Consider the following 27,207-nt stretch of genomic DNA (forward strand, 5'->3'; position numbering starts at 1 on the left):
TCTCACACATCTCTCTCTCTCACACACAGTCCGCCATTTCAACATGGCGTGGGTACAAAAGTGCAACAAAAAAATATGCCACTCATTAAGTGCACAGAGGCAGTGCCCGTGGCCACTGGACTCAAGAGTGGACGTGCGTGGGGGAGACGATAGGATACAAAAAAATTAGTAATAGTTAAAATTAGTTTCCTCGTCTGCCAACTCCATCTTGAAGGCAGAGGGGGGAGGTGAGGGATGGGGGGGAGGGGGGGGGAGAGATGGGGTGACAAGGGAGAGAAGTGGTGGGCGTGGGAGATGTTCAGAGTGGACCTTGTCCCCTTAACCCTCTTAACCCCCCCCTCCCCTCCGGCATCAGTGGCCGCTGGCGTTACGGAATTCGCCGTTTTCCGTGATCTGGAGGCGCGGCGGTGGAGGCGTTGGCGGGCGAGACGTCGTGGTGCCATTCAGCTGGGCCTCGTTCATGTGAGCTAGGGTACTCATCAGCCGGGAGTTGGTAGCTCCCACCGTTGAGATCTGCCTCTCCTACACAAAGGCGAGATGTAAACAAAAGGGAAGAGAGTTCCACGTTAAAGCCACAGCATCCACCGCCACGGTCGGCGAACCCCTCAACACACGGGAGCCACCAAGCCAAAGTCCTTGAAGCAACAACAACGCGGTGAATTTATAAAACCGGGGGCGCTAAGTCATCCCTTCCCACTCGCTCGCAAAGAACGTGTGGGAAGGAGAATGAAGATCGGCACAAAATGATGGAGTCACTCAGCGGGACAGGCAGCATCTCTGGAGAGAAGGAATAGGTGACGTTTCGGGTCAAGACCCTTCTATAGACTGCTGTCGGGGGAGGGGGAGGGAAAAGGAAAGGAGGCGGAGGCAGTAGGACTTGTGGGAGAACTGGGAAGGGGAGGGGAAGGAAGGAGAAAGCAAGGGCTATCTTAGTTGGGATGTAATGTTAAAATTGTACAAGGCATTGGTGAGGCCAATTCTGGAGTATGGTGTACAGTTTTGGTCGCCTAATTATAGGAAGGATGTCAACAAAATAGAGAGAGTACAGAGGAGATTTACTAGAATGTTGCCTGGGTTTCAGCAACTAAGTTACAGAGAAAGGTTGAACAAGTTAGGGCTTTATTCTTTGGAGCGCAGAAGGTTAAGGGGGGACTTGATAGAGGTTTTTAAAATGATGAGAGGGATAGACAGAGTTGACGTGGACAAGCTTTTCCCACTGAGAGTAGGGAAGATTCAAACAAGGGGACATGACATGAGAATTAAGGGACTGAAGTTTAGGGGTAACATGAGGGGGAACTTCTTTACTCAGAGTGGTAGCTGTGTGGAATGAGCTTCCAGTGAAGGTGGTGGAGGCAGGTTCGTTTTTATCATTTAAAAATAAATTGGATAGTTATATGGATGGGAAGGGAATGGAGGGTTACGGTCTGAGCGCAGGTATATGGGACTAGGGGAGATTATGTGTTCGGCACGGACTAGAAGGGTCGAGATGGCCTGTTTCCGTGCTGTAATTGTTATATGGTTATATGGTTATCTAAAATTGGAGAAGTCAATGTTCATACCGCTGGGGTGTAAACTGCCCAAGCAAAATATGAGGTGCTGCTCCACCAATTTACGCTGGGCCTCACTCTGGCCATGGAGGAGGCCCAGGGCAGAGAGGTCGGATTGGGAATGGGAGCTGCAGATGCTGGTTTACACCAAATATAGACACAAAATGCTAGTGTCACTCAGAGGGACAGGCAGCATCTCCGGAGAGAAGGAACGGGTTACGTTTCCGCGGCAGGACTTTGGCTGGATGGCTCTCATGTACGAGGACATTTCAAAGCATCAAGAATCAAATCTACCAATGTTCTACAACATCTTTGCTTTCACTGCCCCGTGCATGTGTCTTCTTTCATGGTGGCCAAACTCCAGGGCCATTCATTTTAATTCAAGTCCTGAATTATAGAAATCCAAAATCCCGTGGCCATGAACTGGCATGGGTGCCAATTCCAACTGTACAAATGTCTGTCTGCGCTTCCACCCCTTTCTTGTCGAATGCTAACATGAATCTCACCTCGCTGTCTCATGTCCCACTACATACATACGACAAACCAGCAGAGTCACGGCGTGGAAACAGGCCCTTCGGCCCAACTTGCCCACACCGGCCAACATGTCCCAGCTACACTAATCCCACCTGCCTGCGTTTGGCCCATATCCCTCCAAACCCTGTCCCATCCACGTACCTGTCTAACTGTCTCTTAAACATTGGGCCTGGGGTATATATAGAGAAGCTGAGCAGGCTGGGTCTCTATTCTCTTGGGAGTGCAGGAGGATGAGGGGTGATCTTATAGAGGTGTATAAAATCATGAGAGGAATAGATCGGGCAGAGTCTCTTGCCCAGAGTAGGGGAATCGAGGACCAGAGGACACGGGTTTAAGGTGAAGGGGAAAAGATTTAATAGGAATCTGAGGGGTAACTTTTTCACACTAAGGGCGGTGGGTGTATGGAACGAGCTGCCAGAGGAGGTAGTTGAGGCTGGGACTATCCCAAGTTTAAGAAACAGTTGGACAGGTACATGGATGGGACAGGTTTGGAGGGATATGGGCCAAACGCAGGCAGGTGGGACTAGTCACTGAAGGTAGGCATGCAGGTGCAGCAGGCAGTAAAGAAAGCGAATGGTATGTTAGCTTTCATTGCAAAAGGATTTGAGTATAGGAGCAGGGAAGTTCTACTGCAGTTGTACAGGGTCTTGGTGAGACCACACCTGGAGTATTGCGTACAGTTTTGGTCTCCAAATCTGAGGAAGGACATTATTGCCATAGAGGGAGTGCAGAGACGGTTCACCAGACTGATTCCTGGGATGTCAGGACTGTCTTATGAAGAAAGACTGGATAGACGTGGTTTATACTCTCTAGAATTTAGGAGATTGAGAGGGGATCTTATAGAAACTTACAAAATTCTTAAGGGGTTGGACAGGCTAGATGCAGGAAGATTGTTCCCGATGTTAGGGAAGTCCAGGCCAAGGGGTCACAGCTTAAGGATAAGGGGGAAATCCTTTAAAACCGAGATGAGAAGAACTTTTTTCACACAGAGAGTGGTGAATCTGTGGAACTCTCTGCCACAGAGGGTAGTTGAGGCCACAGATCATTGGCTATATTTAAGAGGGAGTTAGATGTGGCCCTTGTGGCTAAGGGGATCAGGGGGTATGGAGAGAAGGCAGGTACGGGATACTGAGTTGGATGATCAGCCATGGTCATATTGAATGGCGGTGCAGGCTCGAAGGGCCGAATGGCCTACTCCTGCACCTAATTTCTATGTTTCTATGATCCAGACTGCAGGCGCTGTCTGTATGGAGTTTGCATGTTCTCCCCGTAGGTTTTCACCGAGATCTTCGCCCCCCCCCCCCCCCCCCACACTCTAAAGACGTGCAGGTTTGTAAGTGAATTGGCTAGGTATAGAAACATAGAAATTAGGTGCAGGAGTAGGCCATTCGGCCCTTCGAGCCTGCACCGCCATTCAATATGATCATGGCTGATCATCCAACTCAGTATCCCGTACCTGCCTTCTCTCCATACCCTCTGATCCCCTTAGCCACAAGGGGCCACATCTAACTCCCTCTTAAATATAGCCAATGAACTGTGGCCTCAACTACCCTCTGTGGCAGAGAGTTCCAGAGATTCACCACTCTCTGCGTGAAAAAAGTTCTTCTCATCTCGGTTTTAAAGGATTTTCCCCTTTATCCTTAAGTATAAGGGTGTGTAGGGTAGTGTTAGTGTGTGGGGATCGCTGGTCGGCACGGACTCGGTGGGCCGAAGGGCCTGTTTCCACCCTGTATTTCTAAAATGAAAAGGAAAAACATCCTCCTGCTCACCTATTCTTGCTCCCAGCCTCTCAGTATCCCCCTCCGCAGTTACCCAAGGCCCCAAAGGTCTTAATCATCCCTTGGGTTGGTTCAAATGATCAATCTGCTGGTTTGAACATGTCATAGACAAATAGGAAACAGGTGCAGGAGTAGGCCATTCGGCCCCATATGATCATGATCAACACCGTTCAATGTGATCATGGCTGATCATCCACAATCAGTTCCCCGTTCCTGCTTTCTCCCGCATATCCCTTAATTCCTTTAGCCCTAAGAACTAAATCTAGCTCTCTCTTGAAAACATCCACTGCCTTCTGGGGCAGAGAATTCCCCAATGGAATGGAAAATGCCTGATTCTAGCCCCCTCCCCCCATCTGTGTGCCTTGGCCACTGGTTATCAAAATGGTGGCTGCTCCACACCTCCCTGATCAAAATGGAGGTTGGGGGGCGGAGGTTGGGGTCAAAAGTCGGGTTCAAACTTCACTCACAAGCAACTAAGCACAATGTCAAACCTCTCATTGCTTCCCTTTGCTGGCAGGATCTCTTTGTGGGACACACCAACAAGGCTGGCCTTGGCCATGACAATGAAGCTTGGACCACAATACAAACAACAAGACACAGCACAGGGAATGAACTAGCTGCAACTAGTGATGGAATGGAGATCATGCAAAACAGAGCAGCAGCAAAGAATATTATACAACGCAAGATAAAACACACACACTCCCTTCTTTGGGCCTCTGCCTCTTGTTACCTGTGATGAAGTCTAGGAATAAAATCTAGGACCAGAAGGCACAGCCATAGAATTTAAAGGATGTCCCTTCAGGAAGGAGATGAGGAGGAATTTCCTTTGTCAAGAGGGTGGTGAATCTGTGGAATTCTTTGCCACAGACGGCTGTGGAGGCCACAAGTCAGTGGATATGTCTAAGGCAGAGATAGATAGATTCTTGATTAGTATTGGGTTATGGGGAGAAGGCAGGAGAATGGGGTTTGGGAGGGAGAGATAGATGGTTGAATGGCGGAAGGGACTTGATGGGCCGAATGGCCTGGTTCTCCATTGCTGGACATATCTGAGTGAGGGACAGCACGGTGGCGGAGCGGTACATCGCCGGAGACCCGGGTTCGATCCCGACGACGGCTGCTGTCTGTGCAGAGTTTGCACGTTCTCCCCGTGACCTGCGTGGGTTTTCTCCGGGATCACTGGTTTCCTCCCACACTCCACAAAGATGTGCAGGTTTGTAGGCTTGGTAAAACTAAAAATAGTCCCTGGTGTGTGTAGGATGGTGTTAGTGTGCGGGGATCGCTGGTCGGCACGGACTCGGTGGGCAGAAGGGCCTGTTTCCACGCTGTATCTCTAAACTAAACTAAACTAAAATTGTGTATGTACATGCTTGTTACTTATGAATTGAAATCTACAGATGGGTTTCTGAATGAGTATTTGTCTGTATATCTATAATGGAGAACCAAATCTCTGAAGCACAACCACCTGTCAGTGGCCCTTTCAGACTCATGTGAAAACTGAAACTAGTTATGTGCCTTGGCAGTGGAGGGCTTCACTGTTGAGAAGCAGTCGCAACCGTTTGCCCAAATTGTCTTTATTTAGTTCAGTTTAGTTTAGAGATACAGCGCAGAAACAGGCCCTTCGGCCCACCGTGTCTGCACTGACCAGCGATCCCCGCTCATTAACATGGATATGACATGGGCATCACACGCCTCAGCACTCGTGAGTAAGGCAAGGCAGCGCCTTTACCACCTCAGGCAATTGAGGAAATTCAGAGTGTCTCCGAGGATCCTCCAGTGCTTCTACGCAGCGGCGGTGGAAAGCATCTTGTCCGGGAACATTACCATCTGGTTTGGGAATTGCTCTGCCAAGGACAAGAAGGCTCTGTAGAGAGTAGTGCGTTCGGCCGAACGCACTATGGGAACTTCACTCACCCCCCTGCAGGAACTATACAACAGGAGGTGCAACTCCAGAGCAAACAAAATCATGAGAGACCCCTTCCACCCCTGCAACGGACTGTTCCAGCTGCTACGGTCAGGCAAACGCCTCCGTTGCCATGCGGTGAGAACGGAGAGGTTGAGAAGGAGTTTCTTCCCAGAGGCAATTCGGACTGTAAACGCCTATCTCACCAGGGACTAACTCTACTGAACGTTTTTCCTTCCACTATTTATTATGTAAAAGAATATGTGTGTTATGATTGTGTTTATAATTTGTTTGGTTGTTTTGTTGTTTGTCTTTTGCACAAAAGTCCGCGAGCATTGCCACTTTCATTTCACTGCACATCTCGTATGTGTATGTGACAAATAAACTTGACTTGACTTAACACTATCCTGCACATATGAAGGACAATTTTACCTTGATACCAAGCCAATCTGTATTTTTGTGCCTAAAATATTCTGTTGTGCTGCAGCAAGCAAGAATTTCATTGTCCTATCTGGGACACATGACAATGAACTCTCTTGACTTGAACAAACGCAGGTCACGGGGAGAACGTACAAACTCCGTACAGACAGCACCCGTAGTCGGGATCGAACCCGGTACTCTGGATGGAATGGAAGCGAAAGGCAGTCCGTTTAAATATATTTGATCAATTTTGCTCATTTCAAAGATGGAGGATTTCAAAACTAAGGACACTGAGTTCGACTGAAACAATGCTGCCCACAATGATACGCAAAATACACTCTTTTACACATCGGATAACAGAACATGATCCTCATTTGAGGAATATCCTCGCATGCCAACAAAGGATGTGCACAAAACAAAAATGACGACAACACACAATGTCAACTGAAAGATCTTTTGAGATATTGTTGAGCAATAACGGACTGATCTTGCCCCAACCGACCGAGAATGAGACCGTGATCTAGTCTTTGCCTTTGATCGGCTGAGTGATTCCCAAACCAGCTTGAAAGCACGTCAGTTCCACCACCATTTGAAAAATGCCTTGTGTCTGCAGATAGCCTACCTGATGGTGGAACGCGTTGAGCCAGCAAACATGGTCAACAGCGACACAAAACATAATGCACAAACTGGGAATGGGATCACATCCATGACACTGCATTGCGTTCCGATATTTGCTTACAATGGCCAACATTTTAACCAGGGGGGAAATACATCAGTTCACAGCCAGGACACTGAAAGGTTGGACTCAGGAAACTCAAATGTTCACCCATTTAATCTACCTGATGTTGCCTATTTGGACGTTAGAGGTACAGAGGTATAGGAAACAGGCCCTTTGGCCCACCAGCGATCTCCCCGCACGCCAGCACTATCCAACACACACCAGGGACAATTTAGAGTTTGCCGAGGCCAGTTGACCCAGAAAAACCTGCACGTCTTCGGAGTGTGGGAGGAAACCGGAGCACCCGGGGAAAGCCCACGCGGGTCACGGGGAGCACGTGCAAACTCCGTACGTGTGACTTGGGTAGGCTGGGTGAGTGGGCAAATGTTTGGCAGATGCAGTATAATGTGGATAAGTGTGAGGTTATCCATTTTGGTGGCAAAAACGGGAAAGCAGACTATTATCTAAATGGTGGCCGATTGGGAAAGGGGGAGATGCAGCGAGACCTGGGTGTCATGGTACACCAGTCATTGAAGGTAGGCATGCAGGTGCAGCAGGCAGTAAAGAAAGCGAATGGTATGTTAGCTTTCATTGCAAAAGGATTTGAGTATAGGAGCAGGGAGGTTCTACTGCAGTTGTACAGGGTCTTGGTGAGACCACACCTGGAGTATTGCGTACAGTTTTGGTCTCCAAATCTGAGGAAGGACATTATTGCCATAGAGGGAGTGCAGAGACGGTTCACCAGACTGATTCCTGGGATGTCAGGACTGTCTTATGAAGAAAGACTGGATAGACTTGGTTTATACTCTCTAGAATTTAGAAGATTGAGAGGGGATCTTATAGAAACTTACAAAATTCTTAAGGGGTTGGACAGGCTAGATGCAGGAAGATTGTTCCCGATGTTAGGGAAGTCCGGGACAAGGGGTCACAGCTTAAGGATAAGGGGGAATTCCTTTAAAACCGAGATGAGAAGAACTTTTTTCACACAGAGAGTGGTGAATCTCTGGAGCTCTCTGCCACAGAGGGTAGTTGAGGCCACAGTTCATTGGCTATATTTAAGAGGGAGTTAGATGTGGCCCTTGTGGCTAAGGGGATCAGGGGGTATGGAGAGAAGGCAGGTACGGGATACTGAGTTGGATGATCAGCCATGATCATATTGAATGGCGGTGCAGGCTCGAAGGGCCGAATGGCCTACTCCTGCACCTAATTTCTATGTTTCTATGTTTCTATGTACAGACAGCACCCGCGGTCAGGATCGAACCCGGGTCTCCGGCGCTGTGAGGCAGCGACTCTACCCGCTGCACCACCGGGGCAGTCCTGTCGGGGAAATTGATCTGCAAGTTACATCCCACCAGAAGTCTCTAGTAGTCCAGTTACGTACAGATAATATTGGGGACGGCAACCGCATGTATTGCTGCTCCATTTATCCACTCCTCTCAATTGGTGAATTTGAAGGAATTACAGCCAAAAAGCTCACAGAATTCTCCAATCCTTTAATATTAGAAGGGGAATATTGAGCGGGGACATTAAGGCAAGGTTGACCAAGTTAGGGCTTTATTCTTTGGAGCGCAGAAGGTTAAGGGGGGACTTGATAGAGGTTTTTAAAATGATGAGAGGGATAGACAGAGTTGACGTGGAAAAGCTTTTCCCACTGAGAGTAGGGAAGATTCAAACAAGGGGACATGACATGAGAATTAAGGGACTGAAGTTTAGGGGTAACATGAGGGGAAATTCTTTACTCAGAGAGTGGTAGCTGTGTGGAATGAGCTTCCAGTGAAGGTGGTGGAGGCAGGTTCGTTTATATCATTTAAAAATAAATTGGATAGTTATATGGATGGGAAGGGAATGGAGGGTTATGGTCTGAGCGCAGGTATATGGGACTAGGGGAGATTATGTGTTCGGCACGGACTAGAAGGGTCGAGATGGCCTGTTTCCGTGCTGTAATTGTTATATGGTTATATTGCTGCAGGTGGAAATCTTTTTATTTAGGATATTTAACTGTTTTTGGCAGTGGAATTCCCTGCCTCAGAGGGCGGTGGGGGCAGGTTCTCTGGATGTTTTCAAGAGAGAGCTAGATAGGGCTCTTAAAGATGGCGGAGTCAGGGGATATGGGGAGAAGGCAGGAACGGGGTACTGATTGGGGATGATCAGCCATGATCACATTGAATGGCGGTGCTGGCTTGAAGGGCCGAATGGCCTCTACTCCTGCACCTATTGTCTATTGTCTATTTTTGCGACGTTATATCGTCTGTCGATGATCTGTCACATGCTGCCAATGTGCCTTTCATTACTTTAACTAGACGTCCACAAAAGAGTAGGGAGGTTAGAGTGGGCGGGCACAGTGGCGCAGCGGTAGAGTTGCTGCCTCACAGCGCCAGGAAACCGGGTTCAATCCCGACTACGGGTGCTGTCTGTACGGAGTTTGTATCTTCTCCCCGTGCGTTTCCTCCGAGATCTTTTCACACAGAGAGTGGTGAATCTGTGGAACTCTCTGCCACAGAAGGTAGTGGAGGCCACACAGTTCATTGCAGGGACTGGGTGGGCCGAAGGGCCTGTTTCCACGCTGTATAAATGTGAGGTTATCCATTTTGGTGGCAAAAACGGGAAAGCAGACTATTATCTAAATGGTGGCCGATTGGGAAAGGGGGAGATGCAGCGAGACCTGGGTGTCATGGTACACCAGTCATTGAAGGTAGGCATGCAGGTGCAGCAGGCAGTAAAGAAAGCGAATGGTATGTTAGCATTCATTGCAAAAGGATTTGAGTATAGGAGCAGGGAGGTTCTACTGCAGTTGTACAGGGTCTTGGTGAGACCACACCTGGAGTATTGCGTATAGTTTTGGTCTCCAAATCTGAGGAAGGACATTATTGCCATAGAGGGAGTGCAGAGACGGTTCACCAGACTGATTCCTGGGATGTCAGGACTGTCTTATGAAGAAAGACTGGATAGACTTGGTTTATACTCTCTAGAATTTAGGAGATTGAGAGGGGATCTTATAGAAACTTACAAAATTCTTAAGGGGTTGGACAGGCTAGATGCAGGAAGATTGTACCCGATGTTAGGGAAGTCCAGGACAAGGGGTCACAGCTTAAGGATAAGGGGAAATCCTTTAAAACCGAGATGAGAAGAACTTTTTTCACACAGAGAGTGGTGAATCTCTGGAACTCTCTGCCACAGAGGGTAGTTGAGGCCACAGTTCATTGGCTATATTTAAGAGCGAGTTAGATGTGGCCCTTGTGGCTAAAGGGATCAGGGGGTATGGAGAGAAGGCAGGTACGGGATACTGAGTTGGATGATCAGCCATGATCATATTGAATGGCGAATGGTGCAGGCTCGAAGGGCCGAATGGCCTCTACTCCTGCACCTGTTGTCCATGTTTCTATCTTCAGTTTCCTCCCACACTCCAAAGACGTACAGGTTTGTAGGTTAATTCGCTTGGCATAAATGTCAAATTGTCCCTAGTGTGTGTGTGTGGGATTGTGTTAGTGTGCGGGGATCGCTGGTCGGCACGGACTCGGAGGGCCGAAGGGCCTGTTTCCCTGCTGTATCTCTAAACCAAACTTTATCTCCGGAAGCCTCGTGCGTTGGTCAGCAGGGCCGTCACGGCGAGACCTCCTTCGAGCATGGAAACGGTATGTTCGAGGTCAACTCTGGTAACTGTTTTTTTTGATCTGAGTTTCGCGACACTGGTGGGGAACTGAATATACTTGAGCCCTGTTATATCCGCCAGCACATGGTCAAGAACGAATGGCAAGATGCACATCCTCCACTGGTCAATACAGTAAGTATTCATAGATATCACAGCACAGTACAAAACCATAGATCTTTTTTAGGCCAAAGGAAAACTGAAGCCAGGCAGTACAACTAGGGAGGCAATGGACTGATAGCTGACACACATGCAGTACAGACAGAAATCCAGCCTCAACACAACATCTTGGACACACTTGATCGAGAATCTTTCAACCTAATGGGATACGATGGTGTCAATGTTCTGTTGTATTGGTTGACATTTTATTTGGTTTCTTTGAGGTAGGCCCACCCCCTCTGCGGTCAATTTGGCCACTTGCCTCTCCAAATCTCCAAAGGTCAAAGGGCAGGAAGATGGAAGCATCTGAGACTCCATCGGGCTGATGGGGGGGCGAGGTGGAAGCCTGATTGTAAGATTGAGATAGATGAATAACCGTTCTTCCGATAGATAATCACACTGCCCCCCATCCCCCCCTCCCTCCCCCACACACCCCCCCCCCAACCACCCACACACAAAAAAACTCAGTTGGGCCTACGCTGAAGGGGTCGCCATGTACTTGGTTAGCTCAGATTGAAATGACTTGAGAATTAAGGGACTGAAGTTTAGGGGTAACATGAGGGGGAACTTCTTTACTCAGAGAGTGGTAGCGGTGTGGAATGAGCTTCCAGTGAAGGTGGTGGAGGCAGGTTCGTTTTTATCATTTAAAAATAAATTGGATAGTTATATGGATGGGAAGGGAATGGAGGGTTATGGTCTGAGCGCAGGTATATGGGACTAGGGGAGATTATGTGTTCGGCACGGACTAGAAGGGTCGAGATGGCCTGTTTCCGTGCTGTAATTGTTATATGGTTATATGGTAATATTGCTGCAGGTGAAAATCTTTTTTTTAGGATATTTAACTGTTTTTGGCAGTGGAATTCTCTGCCTCAGAGGGCGGTGGGGGCCGGTTCTCTGGATGTTTTCAAGAGAGGGCTAGATAGGGCTCTTAAAGATGGCGGAGTCAGGGGATATGGGGAGAAGGCAGGAACGGGGTACTGATTGGGGACGATCAGCCATGATCACATTGAATGGCGGTGCTGGCTTGAAGGGCCAAATGGCCTCTACTCCTGCACCTATTGTCTATTGTCTATTTTTGCGACGTTATATCGTCTGTCGATGATCCGTCACATGCTGCCAATGTGCCTTTCATTACTTTAACTAGAAGTCCACAAAAGAGTGGGCGGGCACAGTGGTGCAGCAGTAGAGTTGCTGCCTTACAGCGCCAGAGAACCAGGTTCAATCCCGACTAGGGGTGCTGTCTGTATTTGTACCTTCTCCCCGTGCGTTTCCCTCCGAGATCTTTTCACACAGAGAGCGGTGAATCTGTGGAACTCTCTGCCACAGAAGGTAGTGGAGGCCACACAGTTCATTGGCTATATTTAAGAGGGAGTTAGATGAGGCCCTTGTGGCTAAAGGGATCAGGGGGTATGGAGAGAAGGCAGGTACGGGATACTGAGTTGGATTCCTCCTTTTTGCGTCAGAACAAGAAACAAGGCCTATCCGAACCCTTCATGAACTGGGGACCATTCCAGAATTTGTCTGCCCTGGGTGGCAAAGTGTCACGGTTTTATTTCCTCCAGAATGTCACTAAACGAGGGAAACACAAAATAAAAGCAAAGCTCGAGTTTCAGACATATTTCTGGCTTGGAGAACGCGAGCTGGATTTGGGGAATTCCTTTCACGAGTTTAATCCTGGCTGTCCTGTTGGTTCATTGACAGCGCATCTCTGAAGCCATGTGCCTGACTTGGAGGTTGTGTGGTTGGGCAGCAATGGATCTAGAGGTGTGGTCCTCTCGGGGGGGGGGGTCTGCAGAAGTGGCCATTTGCCCGCTGACCATCTAAACCACGTCAGCAAAGGCCCACGTCAGTTTGGACTCGCAAAGGGAGAAGGCCTGTCCTTGGGATGTCTCCACTGGTGGATGGGGATAGCAAACCGGAACACCGGGAACAATTTTTAGGGGGGGGAGGGGGGGTCGATCACAAATTCTGCATGGTAGACTGAAAGCTAGCGTCACGCCACTCGTGAGACTTCATGTCTCGTGAATTTTCGAAATGGCAAGATGCAACGTTATCAGGAGAATATTGGGGCAGTGCGAATGGACACAAGCACAGAAACTCACACGCACGCACACACACACACACAGAAGGCAACACACAAAAAAAAAAAAAAAAAAAAAAAAAAAGCACACAACCTCACAATGACTTTTCAAGACAAGGTTGAAAAGAATTCCGTTGAAAGACAAACCTTTCTGGTCAAAACACTCTTTTGGACAATCAGTCCAGGGGCCTCAGATGTTGAGTGGCTGCACCTAGTATCCTGGCGACCTCCATATTAACGAACTTCCTTGGAAAAGATTCCCCCCCCCCCCCATCTAACTTTCTCCCCACCCCGCTCATTCCCACCAATCCCAGATAGGACACTGCACGGAATGGGGGGGAAAAAAAAAATCCAAAAACGCCTCTCTCGCTAAAAGTTCCAAAATAAAGGGGGGCCATTTCTGGCCACAGTTGTTTCCCTGATGATAAAACCCTCTCCCATCCATTTGTTTTTAGATGTGGAGAAAGGGGGCCAAAATCGCAAGAGGTCCGTGAGAACATTTGCACGTGAAGATGTTGTGTAGATTTGATTTCTGACAACTCTGAAAACAGCAGGCCTGTCGGAGACGTGGAACAAGATCCAATTTCTGCAGTTTTATCCCCCCACCGCGACATCGTGCCAATTTGAGCCGCCATTTTAGATTACCCCCCTTTGAGGTGGGCGAGAGAGATTGTGCAAATGGCCTCCCTCCCGCTGGTTGCCACGGGGAACCAAGTGGAAATTGGAACCTGTTCACACATCTCCACGGCCTCCAGCAGGGGTTGCTGCAGCTTCAAAGGGGCGTCTCCTCTCGTTTGCATACCTTAAGTGTTGTTGCCCTCAATAGTCGGAGGTATAGGCAGGCTAAGTCGGCGTTGCAGCCAGGGTTTCTCCAGACGCATCCCCGCGTTGGTCAGCAAGGCCGTCGCGCGCGGCCAGACCACCTCCCCTGCCCTCTTCTAGCATGTAAACGGAGCATTCTTTCCCCTTTGTCCCATTCCCGCCCACCGGCTTCTAACGGGAAGGGGGAGGGGAGGGGGGGTGGATTTTGAACACACGGACCCCGATTCAATTTATGTATAAATATATATATATATATGTATATATATATATAGTTTTTTTTTAAAAAACTGCTCAGTTTAATACCCTGTTTGCCCACCCGTTCCTGCTTCCCATTCATCCCCCCCCCCCCCCCCTCCCCCAATCCCCCACCCCCCCCCCACCCATCAAGCCAATTCTTTTCACAACATGGGTGATGGGTGTGTTGGTGTAAACGACACCCTTGTTAGCCATGGTGGACCCCGGTGAGGTCAGACCAGCTGCTGGCCGCCTCCCCCCTTCCACGTTGAACTCAAAATGGCGGCCGTGTCTGTGCATCTGGCGCGGTTCGCCGCGGAGCTTGGCCTCGATTCGGTTCGGGGCAAAGAACTTGGGGTGGTGGGGACGGGGCCCGTGCACGGCGGGGGGCGTCGGGAAGCCATTTTGGCTCTTTTTGAAGGAATGCTCCATTGACTTACAGAGGGGGTTGGTTTTGAGTTGCGTGCAGGAAGCAGGGGGGGGGGGGGGGGGGGGGGGGGGTTTGAAAAACAACCAAAATAAGTCGGGGGAAGGGGAGGAGGGTGTGAAAGAACGAAAAGGAGAGAACAGGAAAGGAGGAAGAGAAAAAGATATTTACACACGGTGTTCCAACAAGGTTAGCACTCTTCAGATTGGCATAATTTTCATGGTTGCATCAAGGGCACACGCACACGCACGCTCACGCACGCACGCTCACGCACGTACACACGCATGCACGCACACACACGCACGCACGTACACACGCACGCACGCTCACGCACGCACGCAACACGCTCACAAACACACCACAAGCTCATACGCACGCTCACTAGCACGCTCACAAACACACCACACACACACACACACACGCACACGCACGCTCACAAACACACCACAAGCCCATACGCACGCTTACTAGCACACCACACACACGCACACACACCCACGCACGCTCACAAACACACACAACCATACGCACGCTCACTAGCACACCACACACACGCACACACACTTACGCACGCTCACAAACACACCACAAGCTTATACGCACGCTCACTAGCACACCACACACACCACACACACTCACGCACGCCACACGCACGCTCACAAACACACCACATGCTCGTATGCACGCTCACTAGCACACCACATACACGCTCACACACTCACGCACGCTCACTCACAAACACACCACAAGCTCGTATGCACGCTCACACATGCACGTTCACACATACACACACTCACGCATGCCACACGCACGCTCACAATCACACAAGCTCATACGCATGCTCACTAGCACACCACACGCACGCTCACAAACACACCACATGCTCGTATGCACGCTCACACATGCACGTTCACACATACACACACTCACTATCACACCACACTCACTAGCACGTTCACGAACAGACCACACGCAGCACACACTAGCACGCATCCTCACTAGCACACACACACACGCACAGCACACTCACACACCACACGCACGCTCACGAACTCACCACACACACACACTCACTGACACACCACACTCACACGCATCCTCACTAGCACTCCGCAAACTCACACGCAAGCTCACACCACACATTAACACACGACAGGCTCACATACTCACACGCTCACTAACATACCACACACACACATAGTAACACACCACATGCTCACACACACAGCAACACATCATACACACGCACACACTAACACACCTCACACACACACACACACAGCAGGATATATACAGCTAGAGCAATAAGTAAGAGCAGCAGTGTTAGATATTAGACAGCAAAATCATCCAAAATGCCTCTCCAAGTTGTCATTTTAACATAGTATTTGCAACATGCCACCAGGGTTGTAAACGGAGTACCCATGGAGATGATTACAGCCACAATGCCAAGTGCTGCACCCTACCTGGATAGTTTCATACCTCAGCAGGTCTGGCACCACACACGGTGTGGGAATCACAACCCATTAGGTACCACAGCGCAGAGTGAGAATGCCGGCTCCAATTCAATAATTAAGTTTGCTGATGACACTGTGGTGGTGGGCCTGATCTCAGACAACGATGAGAAGGCCTACCGGGAGGAGGTGGCTGGTCTAGCACTCTGGTGCCAGGATAACAGCCTCCTCTTGAACATCAAAAAAACGAAGGAGCTGATCGTGGACTTTAGGAGGGCACATCATCCGAGGACGTACACTCCATTGAGTATAAATGGGGATCCTGTGGATAGGGTGAACTGTTTTAAATATCTGGGAGTCCACATCTCTGAGGATATGACATGGTCATCACACGCCTCAGCACTGGTGAGTAAGGCAAGGCTGCGCCTTTACCACCTCAGGTAATTGAGGAAATTCAGAGTGTCTCCGAGGATCCTCCAGTGCTTCTACGCAGCGGCGGTGGAAAGCATCTTGTCCAGGAACATTACCATCTGGTTTGGGAATTGCTCTGCCAAGAACAAGAAGGCTCTGCAGAGAGTAGTGCGTTCGGCCGAACGCACTATGGGAACTTCACTCGCCCCCCTGCAGGAACTATACAACAGGAGGTGCAACTCCAGAGCAAACAAAATCATGGGAGACCTCTTCCACCCCTGCAACGGACTGTTCCAGCTGCTACGGTCAGGCAAACGCCTCCGTTGCCATGCGGTGAGAACGGAGAGGTTGAGAAGGAGTTTCTTCCCAGAGGCAATTCGGACTGTAAACGCCTTTCTCACCAGGGACTAACTCTACTGAACGTTTTTCCTTCTATTATTTATTATGTAAAAGAATATGTGTGTTATGGTTGTGTTTATAATTTGTTTGGTTGTTTTGTTGTTCCGCGAGCATTGCCACTTTCATTTCACTGCACATCTCGTATGTGTATGTGACAAATAAACTTGACTTGACTTGACTTGACTTGACTAATCCCGCCAGACTGCGCTAACACCTCCCGAGGTTCGGTCAGCTCTCCGCAGTTCCCGAGACAACCGCGCTGGGAATACCCGGCGCGTCGGGCGGCATCCGCGGGGGCGGATTCACGGCCATCTGGCCACGACGCCCCCCCGTACTCAAATGTGCAAGCCCCCACACGCCAAGCTTCTCCTCCAAGCCCCACAATGTTCTCCACACGCCACCCATCCCACACCCTTTTATCTGCCTGTCACTACTGCAGGGCTTTAGGAGTTCAAAGCACGAGGGAGGGGGGGGAACCTCATTGAGATAGTGAACGGCCTGGATAGAGTGGATGTGGAGAGGATGTTTCCACTAGTGGGAGAGTCTAGGACTAGAGGTCACAGCCTCAGAATTAAAGGGCGTTCCTTTGGGAAGGAGATGAGGAGGAATATCTTTAGTCGGAAGGGTGGTGAATCTGTGGAATTTCTTTAGTCAGAAGGGTGGTGAATCTGTGGAATTTCTTTAGTCAGAAGGGTGGTGAATCTGTGGAATTTCTTTAGTCAGAAGGGTGGTGAATCTGTGGAATTTCTTTAGTCAGAAGGGTGGTGAATCTGTGGAATTTCTTTAGTCAGAAGGGTGGTGAATCTGTGGAATTTCTTTAGTCAGAAGGGTGGTGAATCTGTGGAATTTCTTTAGTCAGAAGGGTGGTGAATCTGTGGAATTTCTTTAGCCAGAAGGGTGGTGAATCTGTGGAATTTCTTTAGTCAGAAGGGTGGTGAATCTGTGGAATTTCTTTAGTCAGAGGGTGATGAATCTGTGGGATTTCTTTAGTCAGAAGGGTGATGAATCTGTGGGATTTCTTTAGTCAGAAGGGTGGTGAATCTGTGGAATTTCTTTAGTCAGAGGGTGGTGAATCTGTGGAATTTCTTTAGTCAGAGGGTGGTGAATCTGTGGAATTTCTTTAGTCAGAGGGTGGTGAATCTGTGGAATTTCTTTAGTCAGAGGGTGGTGAATCTGTGGGATTCATTTCACCAACAGCGCACGGTGGCACAGCGGTAGAGTTGCTGCCTCACAGCAAATGCAGCGCCAGAGACCCGGGTTCGATCCCGACTACGGGTGCTGTCCGTACGGAGTTTGCGTGTTCTCTCCCCCCGACCCGCGTGCATTTTGTCAGAGATCGTCAGTTTCCTCCCACACTCCAAAGACGTCCGGTCTTGGTATGAGTGTAAATTGTCCCTAGTGTGTGTAGGATAGTGTTAATAGAAACATAGAAATTAGGTGCAGGAGTAGGCCATTCGGCCCTTCGAGCCTGCACCGCCATTCAATATGATCATGTCTGATCATCCAACTCAGTATCCCGTACCTGCCTTCTCTCCATACCCCCTGAGCCCATTAGCCACAAGGGCCACATCTAACTCCCTCTTAAATATAGCCAATGAACTGGCCTCAACTACCCTCTGTGGCAGAGAGTTCCAGAGATTCACCACTCTCTGTGTGAAAAAAGTTCTTCTCATCTCAGTTTTAAAGGATTTCCCCTTTATCCTTAAGCTGTGACCCCTGGTCCTGGACTTCCCCAACATCGGGAACAATCTTCCTGCATCTAGCCTGTCCAACCCCTTAAGAATTTTGTACGTTTCTATAAGATCCCCTCTCAATCTCCTAAATTTTAATCTTCCTGCATCTAGCCTGTCCAACCCCTTAAGTGCGGGGATCGCTGGTCGGCGTGGACTCGGTGGGCAGATGGGCCTGTTTGCGCGCTGTGTTTCTAAAGTAAGAACTAAGGGTTGAATTGCCGCAGGTTCCTTGTTGCACACGCTACACCAGCCCCCTCGTTTTACCACGAGTAAACCTCCCAAGAACATGAGTCGTGTGCAGGAAGGAACTACAGGTGCTGGTTTAAACCAAAGTGGTGGAGTAACTCAGCGGGACAGGCAGCATCTCCAGAGAGAAGGAACCGGTCGAGACTCTTCCCACTGTAAATGCACGTGGCAGCACATGCAGAGGTGGGCAGCCTGTATCTCAGCCTGTAGATAAGCTTGCTTCTCAAGTGAGAGGATGGGTCTTTACAGAAAATCAAATTGTTTTTCCAACGTGGGAAAGAAGTCTTGGCACACCTCCAGATTCAGGGACAGTTTCTTCCCAGCTGTTATCAGGCAACTGAACCATCCTACCACAACCAGAGAGCAGTCCTGAACTACTAAGGTGAAGGGGGGACTTGGTAGAGGTTTTTAAAATGATGAGAGGGATAGACAGAGTTGACGTGGAAAAGCTTTTCCCACTGAATTGAAGAATGTAGGTGAACAGAGGGATCTGGGAATAACTGTGCACAGTTCCCTGAAAGTGGAATCTCATGTAGATAGGGTGGTAAAGAAAGCTTTTGGTGTGCTGGCCTTTATAAATCAGAGCATTGAGTATAGAAGTTGGGATGTAATGTTAAAATTGTACAAGGCATTGGTGAGGCCAATTCTGGAGTATGGTGTACAATTTTGGTCGCCTAATTATAGGAAGGATGTCAACAAAATAGAGAGAGTACAGAGGAGATTTACTAGAATGTTGCCCGGGTTTCAGCAACTAAGTTACAGAGAAAGGTTGAACAAGTTAGGGCTTTATTCTTTGGAGCGCAGAAGGTTAAGGGGGGACTTGATAGAGGTTTTTTTAAATGATGAGAGGGATAGACAGAGTTGACGTGGAAAAGCTTTTCCCACTGAGAGTAGGGAAGATTCAAACAAGGGGACATGACATGAGAATTAAGGGACTGAAGTTTAGGGGTAACATGAGGGGGAACTTCTTTACTCAGAGAGTGGTAGCTGTGTGGAATGAGCTTCCAGTGAAGGTGGTGGAGGCAGGTTCGTTTTTATCATTTAAAAATAAATTGGATAGTTATATGGATGGGAAGGGAATGGAGGGTTATGGTCTGAGCGCAGGTATATGGGACTAGGGGAGATTATGTGTTCGGCACGGACTAGAAGGGTCGAGATGGCCTGTTTCCGTGCTGTAATTGTTATATGGTTATTATTATATGGTTACTATCTACCTCATTGGGGACCCTCGGACTATCCTTGATCGGACTTTACCTTGCACTAAACGTTATTCCCTTATCATGTATCTGTACACTGTGGACGGCTCGATTGTAATCATGTATTGTCTTTCCGCTGACTGGTTAGCACGCAACAAAAGCTTTTCACTGTACCTCGGCACACGGGACGATACAATGAATTGAAACGGCTATTTTCATGAATAATGCTTTGGTTACAAAGACCTGGATCATCTGAGTTGTGTGAAGTCTCACCACTGCTGCCATCCCCAGGCATTACACTTTGACTGTGAGAACATTGCTATGGTTCATAAATAACTCAAGCTGGAGTTACTAACATTCAACTTGCAAATGACCACTTAACACTAAGGGCGGCACGGTGGCGCAGCGGTAGAGTTGCTGCCTCACAGCGCCAGAGACCCGGGTTCCATCCCGACCACGGGTGCTGTCTGTACGGAGTTTGCACGTTCTCCCCGTGACCTGCGCGGGTTTTCTCCGAGATCTTTGGATTCCTCCCACACTCCAGGTTTGTAGGTTAATTGGCCCATCAAGTTCACTCATGGCTGATCTATCTCTCCCTCCTAACCCCATTCTCCTGCCTTCTCCCCATAACCTCTGACACCCGTACTAATCAAGAATCTATCTATCTCTGCCTTAAAAATGCCCACTGACTTGTGGCCCCCACAGCCTTCTGTGGCAAAGAATTCCACAGATTCACCACCCTCTGACTAAAGAAATTCATCCTCATCTCCTTCCTAAAGGAGCAACGTCATTTAATTCTGAGGCTGTGACCTCTGGTCCTAGACTCTCCCACTAGTGGAAACATCCTCTCCACATCCACTCTATCCAAGCCTTTCACTAAGTTTCAATGAAGCCTTGGGTCGCCAACTTCCTCACTCCCGAATAATGGGCAAAAGGTCAAAATATGGGACAAAATCCTCACGGCAATTTGTTGACCCAGTCGGTCAACAAATTGCCGTGAGGATTTTGTCCCGTATTTTGTCCATTATTCGGGAGTGAGGAAGTTGGGTGAATGATGAGTTGGCCCCGTGTGCTGGACTGTACACAAAGCCCAGCCGGCAGGCCAGCTGTGAGGAGTTTTGGCCCGGGGGCCGCGTGCAAAGTCCGGCACCCCATCCAACTCATGAACCGGTGATCGTCCGGTGGTGGTGTCGGCGGTAAGCGAAGGTTCGAAGGTCGGACAGCTGGGCCGGGCTGCCGACCGACCGACGGGGCCATGGGCGAGGCGCTGCTGCTGCTGCTGCTGCACTCCACGGGATGCACTACGTCGGGACGGGTGAGGCGGGGCCAGACGACCAGACAGTCCCCTCGACCCGAGTAGTAGCGGTCAAACACGGGACAAGGGCGGTCCCGTACGGGACGGGACAATTTAGCCCAATATACGGGACGTCCCGGCTAATACAGTCGGCAACACTAATGAGGTCCCCCACTGAGGTTTCTGAGACATTCTTGGTTCTGCTACTGCGAAAGTGCGTTAAATGACTGCGCTGGGTTAGACCCCAACACGTGCACGCAGAGAGTCACCTGAGTCTTGCCCCACTGCCCCCTTCAATTTGGTGATGATGCATCCCTCTGGTCAGCAGCTTTTCCCAGAAGGAAACATCTCTCTAAGTTCCCCAAACCACACACAACATTGATTGTTGCTTCAATGCAGTTTACACCCCAGCGGTATGAATATTGACTTCTCTAACTTCAAGTAAGCCTTGCTTTCCCTCTCTCGCCATCCCTCCCCCCATCCCAGTTCTCCCACCAGCCTGACTGTGCCCGACTACATTCTATCTCTGGTAGACAAAAATGCCGGAGAAACTCAGCGGGTGAGGCAGCATCTATGGAGCGAAGGAATAGGTGACGTTTCGGGTCGAAACCCTTCTTATAGACAATAGACAACAGGTGCAGGAGGAGGCCATTCGGCCCTTCGAGCCTGCACCGCCATTCAATGTGATCATGGCTGATCATCCCCAATCAGTACCCCGTTCCTGCCTTCTCCCCATATCCCCTGACTACTCTATTTTTATGAGCCCTATCTATCTCTCTCTTGAAAGCATCCAGAGAACCGGCCTCCACCGCCCTCTGTGGCAGAGAATTCCACAGACTCACCACTCTCTGAGAGAAAAAGTGTTTCCTCGTCTCGGTTCTAAATTTCCTGCCTCTAGAGTGTCCAAGCCCTTAACAATCTTATATGCTTCAATGAGATGCCCTCTCATCCTTCTAAACTCCAGAGTGTACAAGCCCAGCTGCTCCATTCCCTCAGCATATGACAGTCCCGCCATCCCAGGAATTAACCTTGTAAACCTACGCTGCACTCCCTCAATAGCAAGAATATCCTTCCTCAAATTAGGCGACCAAAACAGCACACAATACTCCAGGTGTGGTTTCACTAGGGCTCTGTACAACTGCAGAAGGACCTCTTTGCTCCTATACTCGACTCCTCTTGTTATAAAGGCCAACATGCCATTCGCTTTCTTCACTGCCTGCTGTACCTGCATGCTTACTTTCATAGACTGATACATTCTCAGAGCATCCTCCTCACAGTTCACACTGCCACCCAGCTTTGTGTCATCTGCAAATTTGCTAATGTTACTTTGAATCCCTTCATCTAACTCATTGAAGTATATTGTAAATAGCTGTGGTCCCAGCACCGAGCCTTGCGGTACCCCACTAGTCACTGCCTGCCATTCTGAAAGGGACCCGTTAATCCCTACTCTTTGTATCCTGTCTGCCAACCACTTCTCTATCGTCTGAAGAAGGGTTTCGGCCCGAAACGTTGCCTATTTCCTTCGCTCCATAGATGCTGCTGCACCCGCTGAGTTTCTCCAGCTTTTCTGTGTAAACTTCTCTATCCATGTCAGCACTCTACCCCCAATACCATGTGCCCGAATTTTGCCCACTAATCTCCTATGTGGGACCTTATCAAATGCTTCAACCTTCAAGAATGGGCTACTGCTGCATCTATTGGGGGAGGCGGGAAGAAGAAAGGAAGAGGCGGAGGCAGTGGGCTGTTGGGGAGCTGGGAAGGGGAGGGGAAGGAGGGAGAAAGCAGGGACTACCTGAAATTGGAGAAGTCAATGTTCATACCGCTGGGGTGTAAACTACACAAGCGAAATATGAGGTGCTGCTCCTCCAATTTGTGGTGAGACTCACTCTGGCCATGGAGGAGGCCCAGGACAGAAAGGTCGGATTCGGAATGGGAGGGGGAGTTGAAGTGCTGAGCCACCGGGAGATCAGGTTGGTTATTGTGAACCGAGCGGAGGTGTTGGGCGAAACGATCGCCAAGCCTGCGCTTGGTCTCACCGATGTAGAGCAGCTGACACCTAGAGCAGCGGATGCAATAGATGAGGTTGGAGGAGGTACAGGTGAACCTCTGCCTCACCTGGAACGACTGCTTGGGTCCTTGGATGGAGTCAAGGGGGGAGGTAAAGTGACAAGTGTAGCATTTCCTGCGGTTGCAAGGGAAAGTACCAGGGGAGGGGGTGGTTTGGGTGGGAAGGGACGAATTGACCAGGGAGTTACGGAGGGAGCGGTCTCTGCGGAAAGCCGACAGGGGAGGAGATGGGAAGATGTGGCCAGTGGTGGGATCCCGTTGGAGGTGGCGAAAATGTCGGAGGATTCTCTGTTGCACATTTTACCCCTGTTTGCTTCGTTGTCAACTTCTCCCAGCTAACAATGATCTATTCCACATTTTCTTTGATCCCCACCCACTTTGATGCCTCTTTTTCACACCTTGCACTCCCTTATCTGTGTCCCCTCTCCCCTGACTCTCAGTCTGAAGAAGAGCCTCGACCCGAAACGTCACCCATTCCTTCTCTCCAGGGATGCTGCCTGTCCCGCTGAGTTACTCTTCAGTTTAAACCAGCATCTGCAGTTCCTTGCTCCACTTAAAAAAATCTCAGAGGAAGTAATTCACATTACTGATTCTGCTGGTCAGGTTTATAAATGATAGGAGCAGAATTAGGCCATTCGGCCCATCTAGTCTACTCCGCCATTCAATCATGTCTGATCTATCTCCCTCCTAACCCCATTCTCCTGCCTTCTCCCCATAACCTGACACCCGTACTAATCAAGAACCTATCTATCTATCTCCATTGACTTGGCCTCCACAGCTTTCTGTGGCCACAGTGTGAATTCCGCAGGTTCACCACCACCTAAAGAAATTCCTCCTGATCTCCCTCCAAAGGTAATGTCCTCTGATTCTGAGATATTTCGTAGAAACATAGAACATTTACTAGAATGTTGCCTGGGTTTCAGCAACTAAGTTACAGAGAAAGGTTGAACAAGTTAGGGCTTTATTCTTTGGAGCGCAGAAGGTTAAGGGGGGACTTGATAGAGGTTTTTTAAATGATGAGAGGGATAGACAGAGTTGACGTGGATAAGCTTTTCCCACTGAGAGTAGGGAAGATTCAAACAAGGGGACATGACTTGAGAATTAAGGGACTGAAGTTTAGGGGTAACATGAGGGGGAACTTCTTTACTCAGAGAGTGGTAGCTGTGTGGAATGAGCTTCCAGTGGAAGTGGTGGAGGCAGGTTCGTTTTTATCATTTAAAAATAAATTGGATAGTTATATGGATGGGAAGGGAATGGAGGGTTATGGTCTGAGCGCAGGTATATGGGACTAGGGGAGATTATGTGTTCGGCACGGACTAGAAGGGTCGAGATGGCCTGTTTCCGTGCTGTAATTGTTTATATGGTTATATGGTTATAAAATAGGTGCAGGAGGAGGCCATTCGGCCCTTCGAGCCAGCACCGCCATTCATTGTGATCATGGCTGATCGTCCCCAATCAATAACCCGTGCCTGCCTTCTCCCCATATCCCTTGATTACACTAGCCCCTAGAGCTCTATCCAACACTCTCTTAAATCCATCCAGTGACTTGGCCTCCACTGCCCTCTGTGGCAGGGAATTCCACAAATTCGCAACTCTCTGGGTGAAAACATTTTTTCTCACCTCAGTCTTAAATGCCCTCCCCTTTATTCTAAGACTGTGTGTGGCCCCTGGTTCTGGACTCGCCCAACATTGGGAACATTTTTTCTGCATCTAGCTTGTCCAGTCCTTTTATAATTGTATATGTTTCTCTAAGTAACTCCCCTCATCCTTCTAAACTCCAGTGAACACAAGCCTAGTTTTTTCAATATTCTCGTATCTGTTTCTGTAAAAAGTGTATTGAAGGAACGGGTGGAACTATTGGTGAGTTAGGTCCCAGATAGTCCGCACGTCAAGTAGCCTCAAGTACCTCCTCCGGCAGCTAACTCATTGTTCCCTGCTTCTGATCATTTTACCATCACCCATTCAGATACCAAACTCTAGACTTCTTACCTGTCCACACCTTCTCCCAAATAGCTTAAGAAGGAACTGCAGATGCTGGAAAATCGAAGGTAGACAGAAATGCTGGAGAAACTCAGCGGGTGCAGCAGCATCTATGGAGCGAAGGAAATAGGCCCTATCTCCTTCACTCCATAGATGCTGCTGCACCCGCTGAGTTTCCCCAGCATTTTTGTCTACCTTCTCCCAAATAGACATAGAAACATAGAAATTAGGTGCAGGAGTAGGCCATTCGGCCCTTCGAGCCTGCACCGCCATTCAATATGATCATGGCTGATCATCCAACTCAGTATCCCGTACCTGCCTTCTCTCCATACCCCCTGATCCCCTTAGCCACAAGGGCCACATCTAACTCCCTCTTAAATATAGCCAATGAACTGGCCTCAACTACCCTCTGTGGCAGAGAGTTCCAGAGATTCACCACTCTCTGTGTGAAAAAAGTTTCTTCTCATCTCGGTTTTTAAAGGATTTCCCCCTTATCCTTAAGCTGTGACCCTTTGTCCTGGACTTCCCTAACATCGGGAACAATCTTCCTGTATCTAGCCTGTCCAACCCCTTAAGAATTTTGTAAGTTTCTATAAGATCCCCTCTCAATCTCCTAAATTCTAGAGAGTATAAACCAAGTCTATCCAGTCTTTCTTCATAAGACAGTCCTGACATCCCAGGAATCAGTCTGGTGAACCGTCTCTGCACTCCCTCTATGGCAATAATGTCCTTCCTCAGATTTGGAGACCAAAACTGTACGCAATACTCCAGGTGTGGTCTCACCAAGACCCTGTACAACTGCAGTAGAACCTCCCTGCTCCTATACTCAAATCCTTTTGCAATGAAAGCTAACATACCATTCGCTTTCTTTACTGCCTGCTGCACCTGCATGCCTACCTTCAATGACTGGTGTACCATGACACCCAGGTCTCGCTGCATCTCCCCCTTTCCCAATCGGCCACCATTTAGATAATAGTCTGCTTTCCCCGTTTTTGCCACCAAAATGGATAACCTCACATTTATCCACATTATACTGCATCTGCCAAACATTTGCCCACTCACCCAGCCTATCCAAGTCACCCTGCAGTCTCCTAGCATCCTCCTCACAGCTAACACTGCCCCCCAGCTTAGTGTCATCTCTTCCCCGCAAGCAACCTTCTTGACCGCTTCACTGACCCGCTGAGGACAAGTGCCGCCGCCATGGCGGTGAATGCAATGCAAGGCCCTCCTCCAAATCTGCTGCCCCCTCAGGAGAGGATTTTCTTCCTATGCTTTTCTGCCTTTCCAACCAAGGACGAAACCAATTTGTTGCTGCACGCTGCCTTGTGTTGAGGCGGCCATTCCTGGCACGAAGGTGTCGGCATTTGTACGCCCTCGTTGGCCTGCGCGCCACGTTTTGGCAGCTGCCGGTGGCTACCACACTCGAGAGGGCTACCAGAGATCGCTGGGCACTAGGGGGCATGCTCTTGGGTCCATCAGACTGAGATAGCAAGGGGTGGCTGAGAGAGGGGGGGGGGGGGGGGTGGTTTAGAGTACAGCGTGTGGGATCGGGAGCCTTTGCCATGGTTGCTGAACCCAAGTTCAGCCAACTCCGAGAGAGGTCATTAGTGTTGTAAACAGTGTGACAAACCTGAGTGTGTGCTGGCAAAAATCGTAAATCGCTGCTCGACTTTTGTGTTTGATGTTAGCAGCTTTGAGTGCAAACATCTATCGTCCCCTCCGTGCCAGCCAGCGGTTCCTCAAGCCCCAAATCGCCCCTTCCCCTCCCCCTCCCTTCACTCTGAGTTGTCCTACCACGGTGAAGGATTTAAAACAAACTAAAAAAAAATAAATAATAAAAACACTCATGAGGTTACCATTGGTCTCCTGGTTTTCCCACTTGTACATAACCAGGGGGGAAAAAATTCCCTGGTTGTTTACTACACAGCACACTAAGGCCCCCATCGAACCTCATCTGAGCAAACTCGCAAAAGGGTCGGCCATGAATTTGCCGGCGTTTCTGACACTAGGGAGTTTTTTTTTTTTTTTTAACGAGGACTTTGTCCACCCCCGACAACCGCCAACCAATTGGGCATGCGTGCCGGTAAATAATATCCACCCAAGATCCCCCCGGCAACATCAACACAGCCCCCCCCCCCCCCCTCTCCCCGCCATTTGTAGGGGTG

At 49.2% G+C, this 27,207-nt stretch overlaps 1 protein-coding gene across 2 annotated transcripts in view; it reads right to left on the bottom strand.

Moving 5' to 3' along the window:
- Positions 1-242: 242 nt before the first annotated feature.
- Positions 243-27,207, bottom strand: part of syngap1a (synaptic Ras GTPase activating protein 1a) — a 115,064-nt gene continuing 88,099 nt past the window's right edge. For both annotated transcript variants that reach the window (XM_055630259.1, XM_055630260.1), the window contains exon 13: positions 243-522. In XM_055630259.1, coding sequence (XP_055486234.1) covers positions 352-522 — 171 coding nt within the window. In that variant the 3' untranslated portion in view covers positions 243-351. The remainder of the gene's footprint in view (positions 523-27,207) is intronic.

Source organism: Leucoraja erinacea, unplaced genomic scaffold, assembly GCF_028641065.1.
Source record: "Leucoraja erinacea ecotype New England unplaced genomic scaffold, Leri_hhj_1 Leri_294S, whole genome shotgun sequence".
Classification (NCBI taxonomy): Eukaryota; Metazoa; Chordata; class Chondrichthyes; order Rajiformes; family Rajidae; genus Leucoraja; species Leucoraja erinaceus.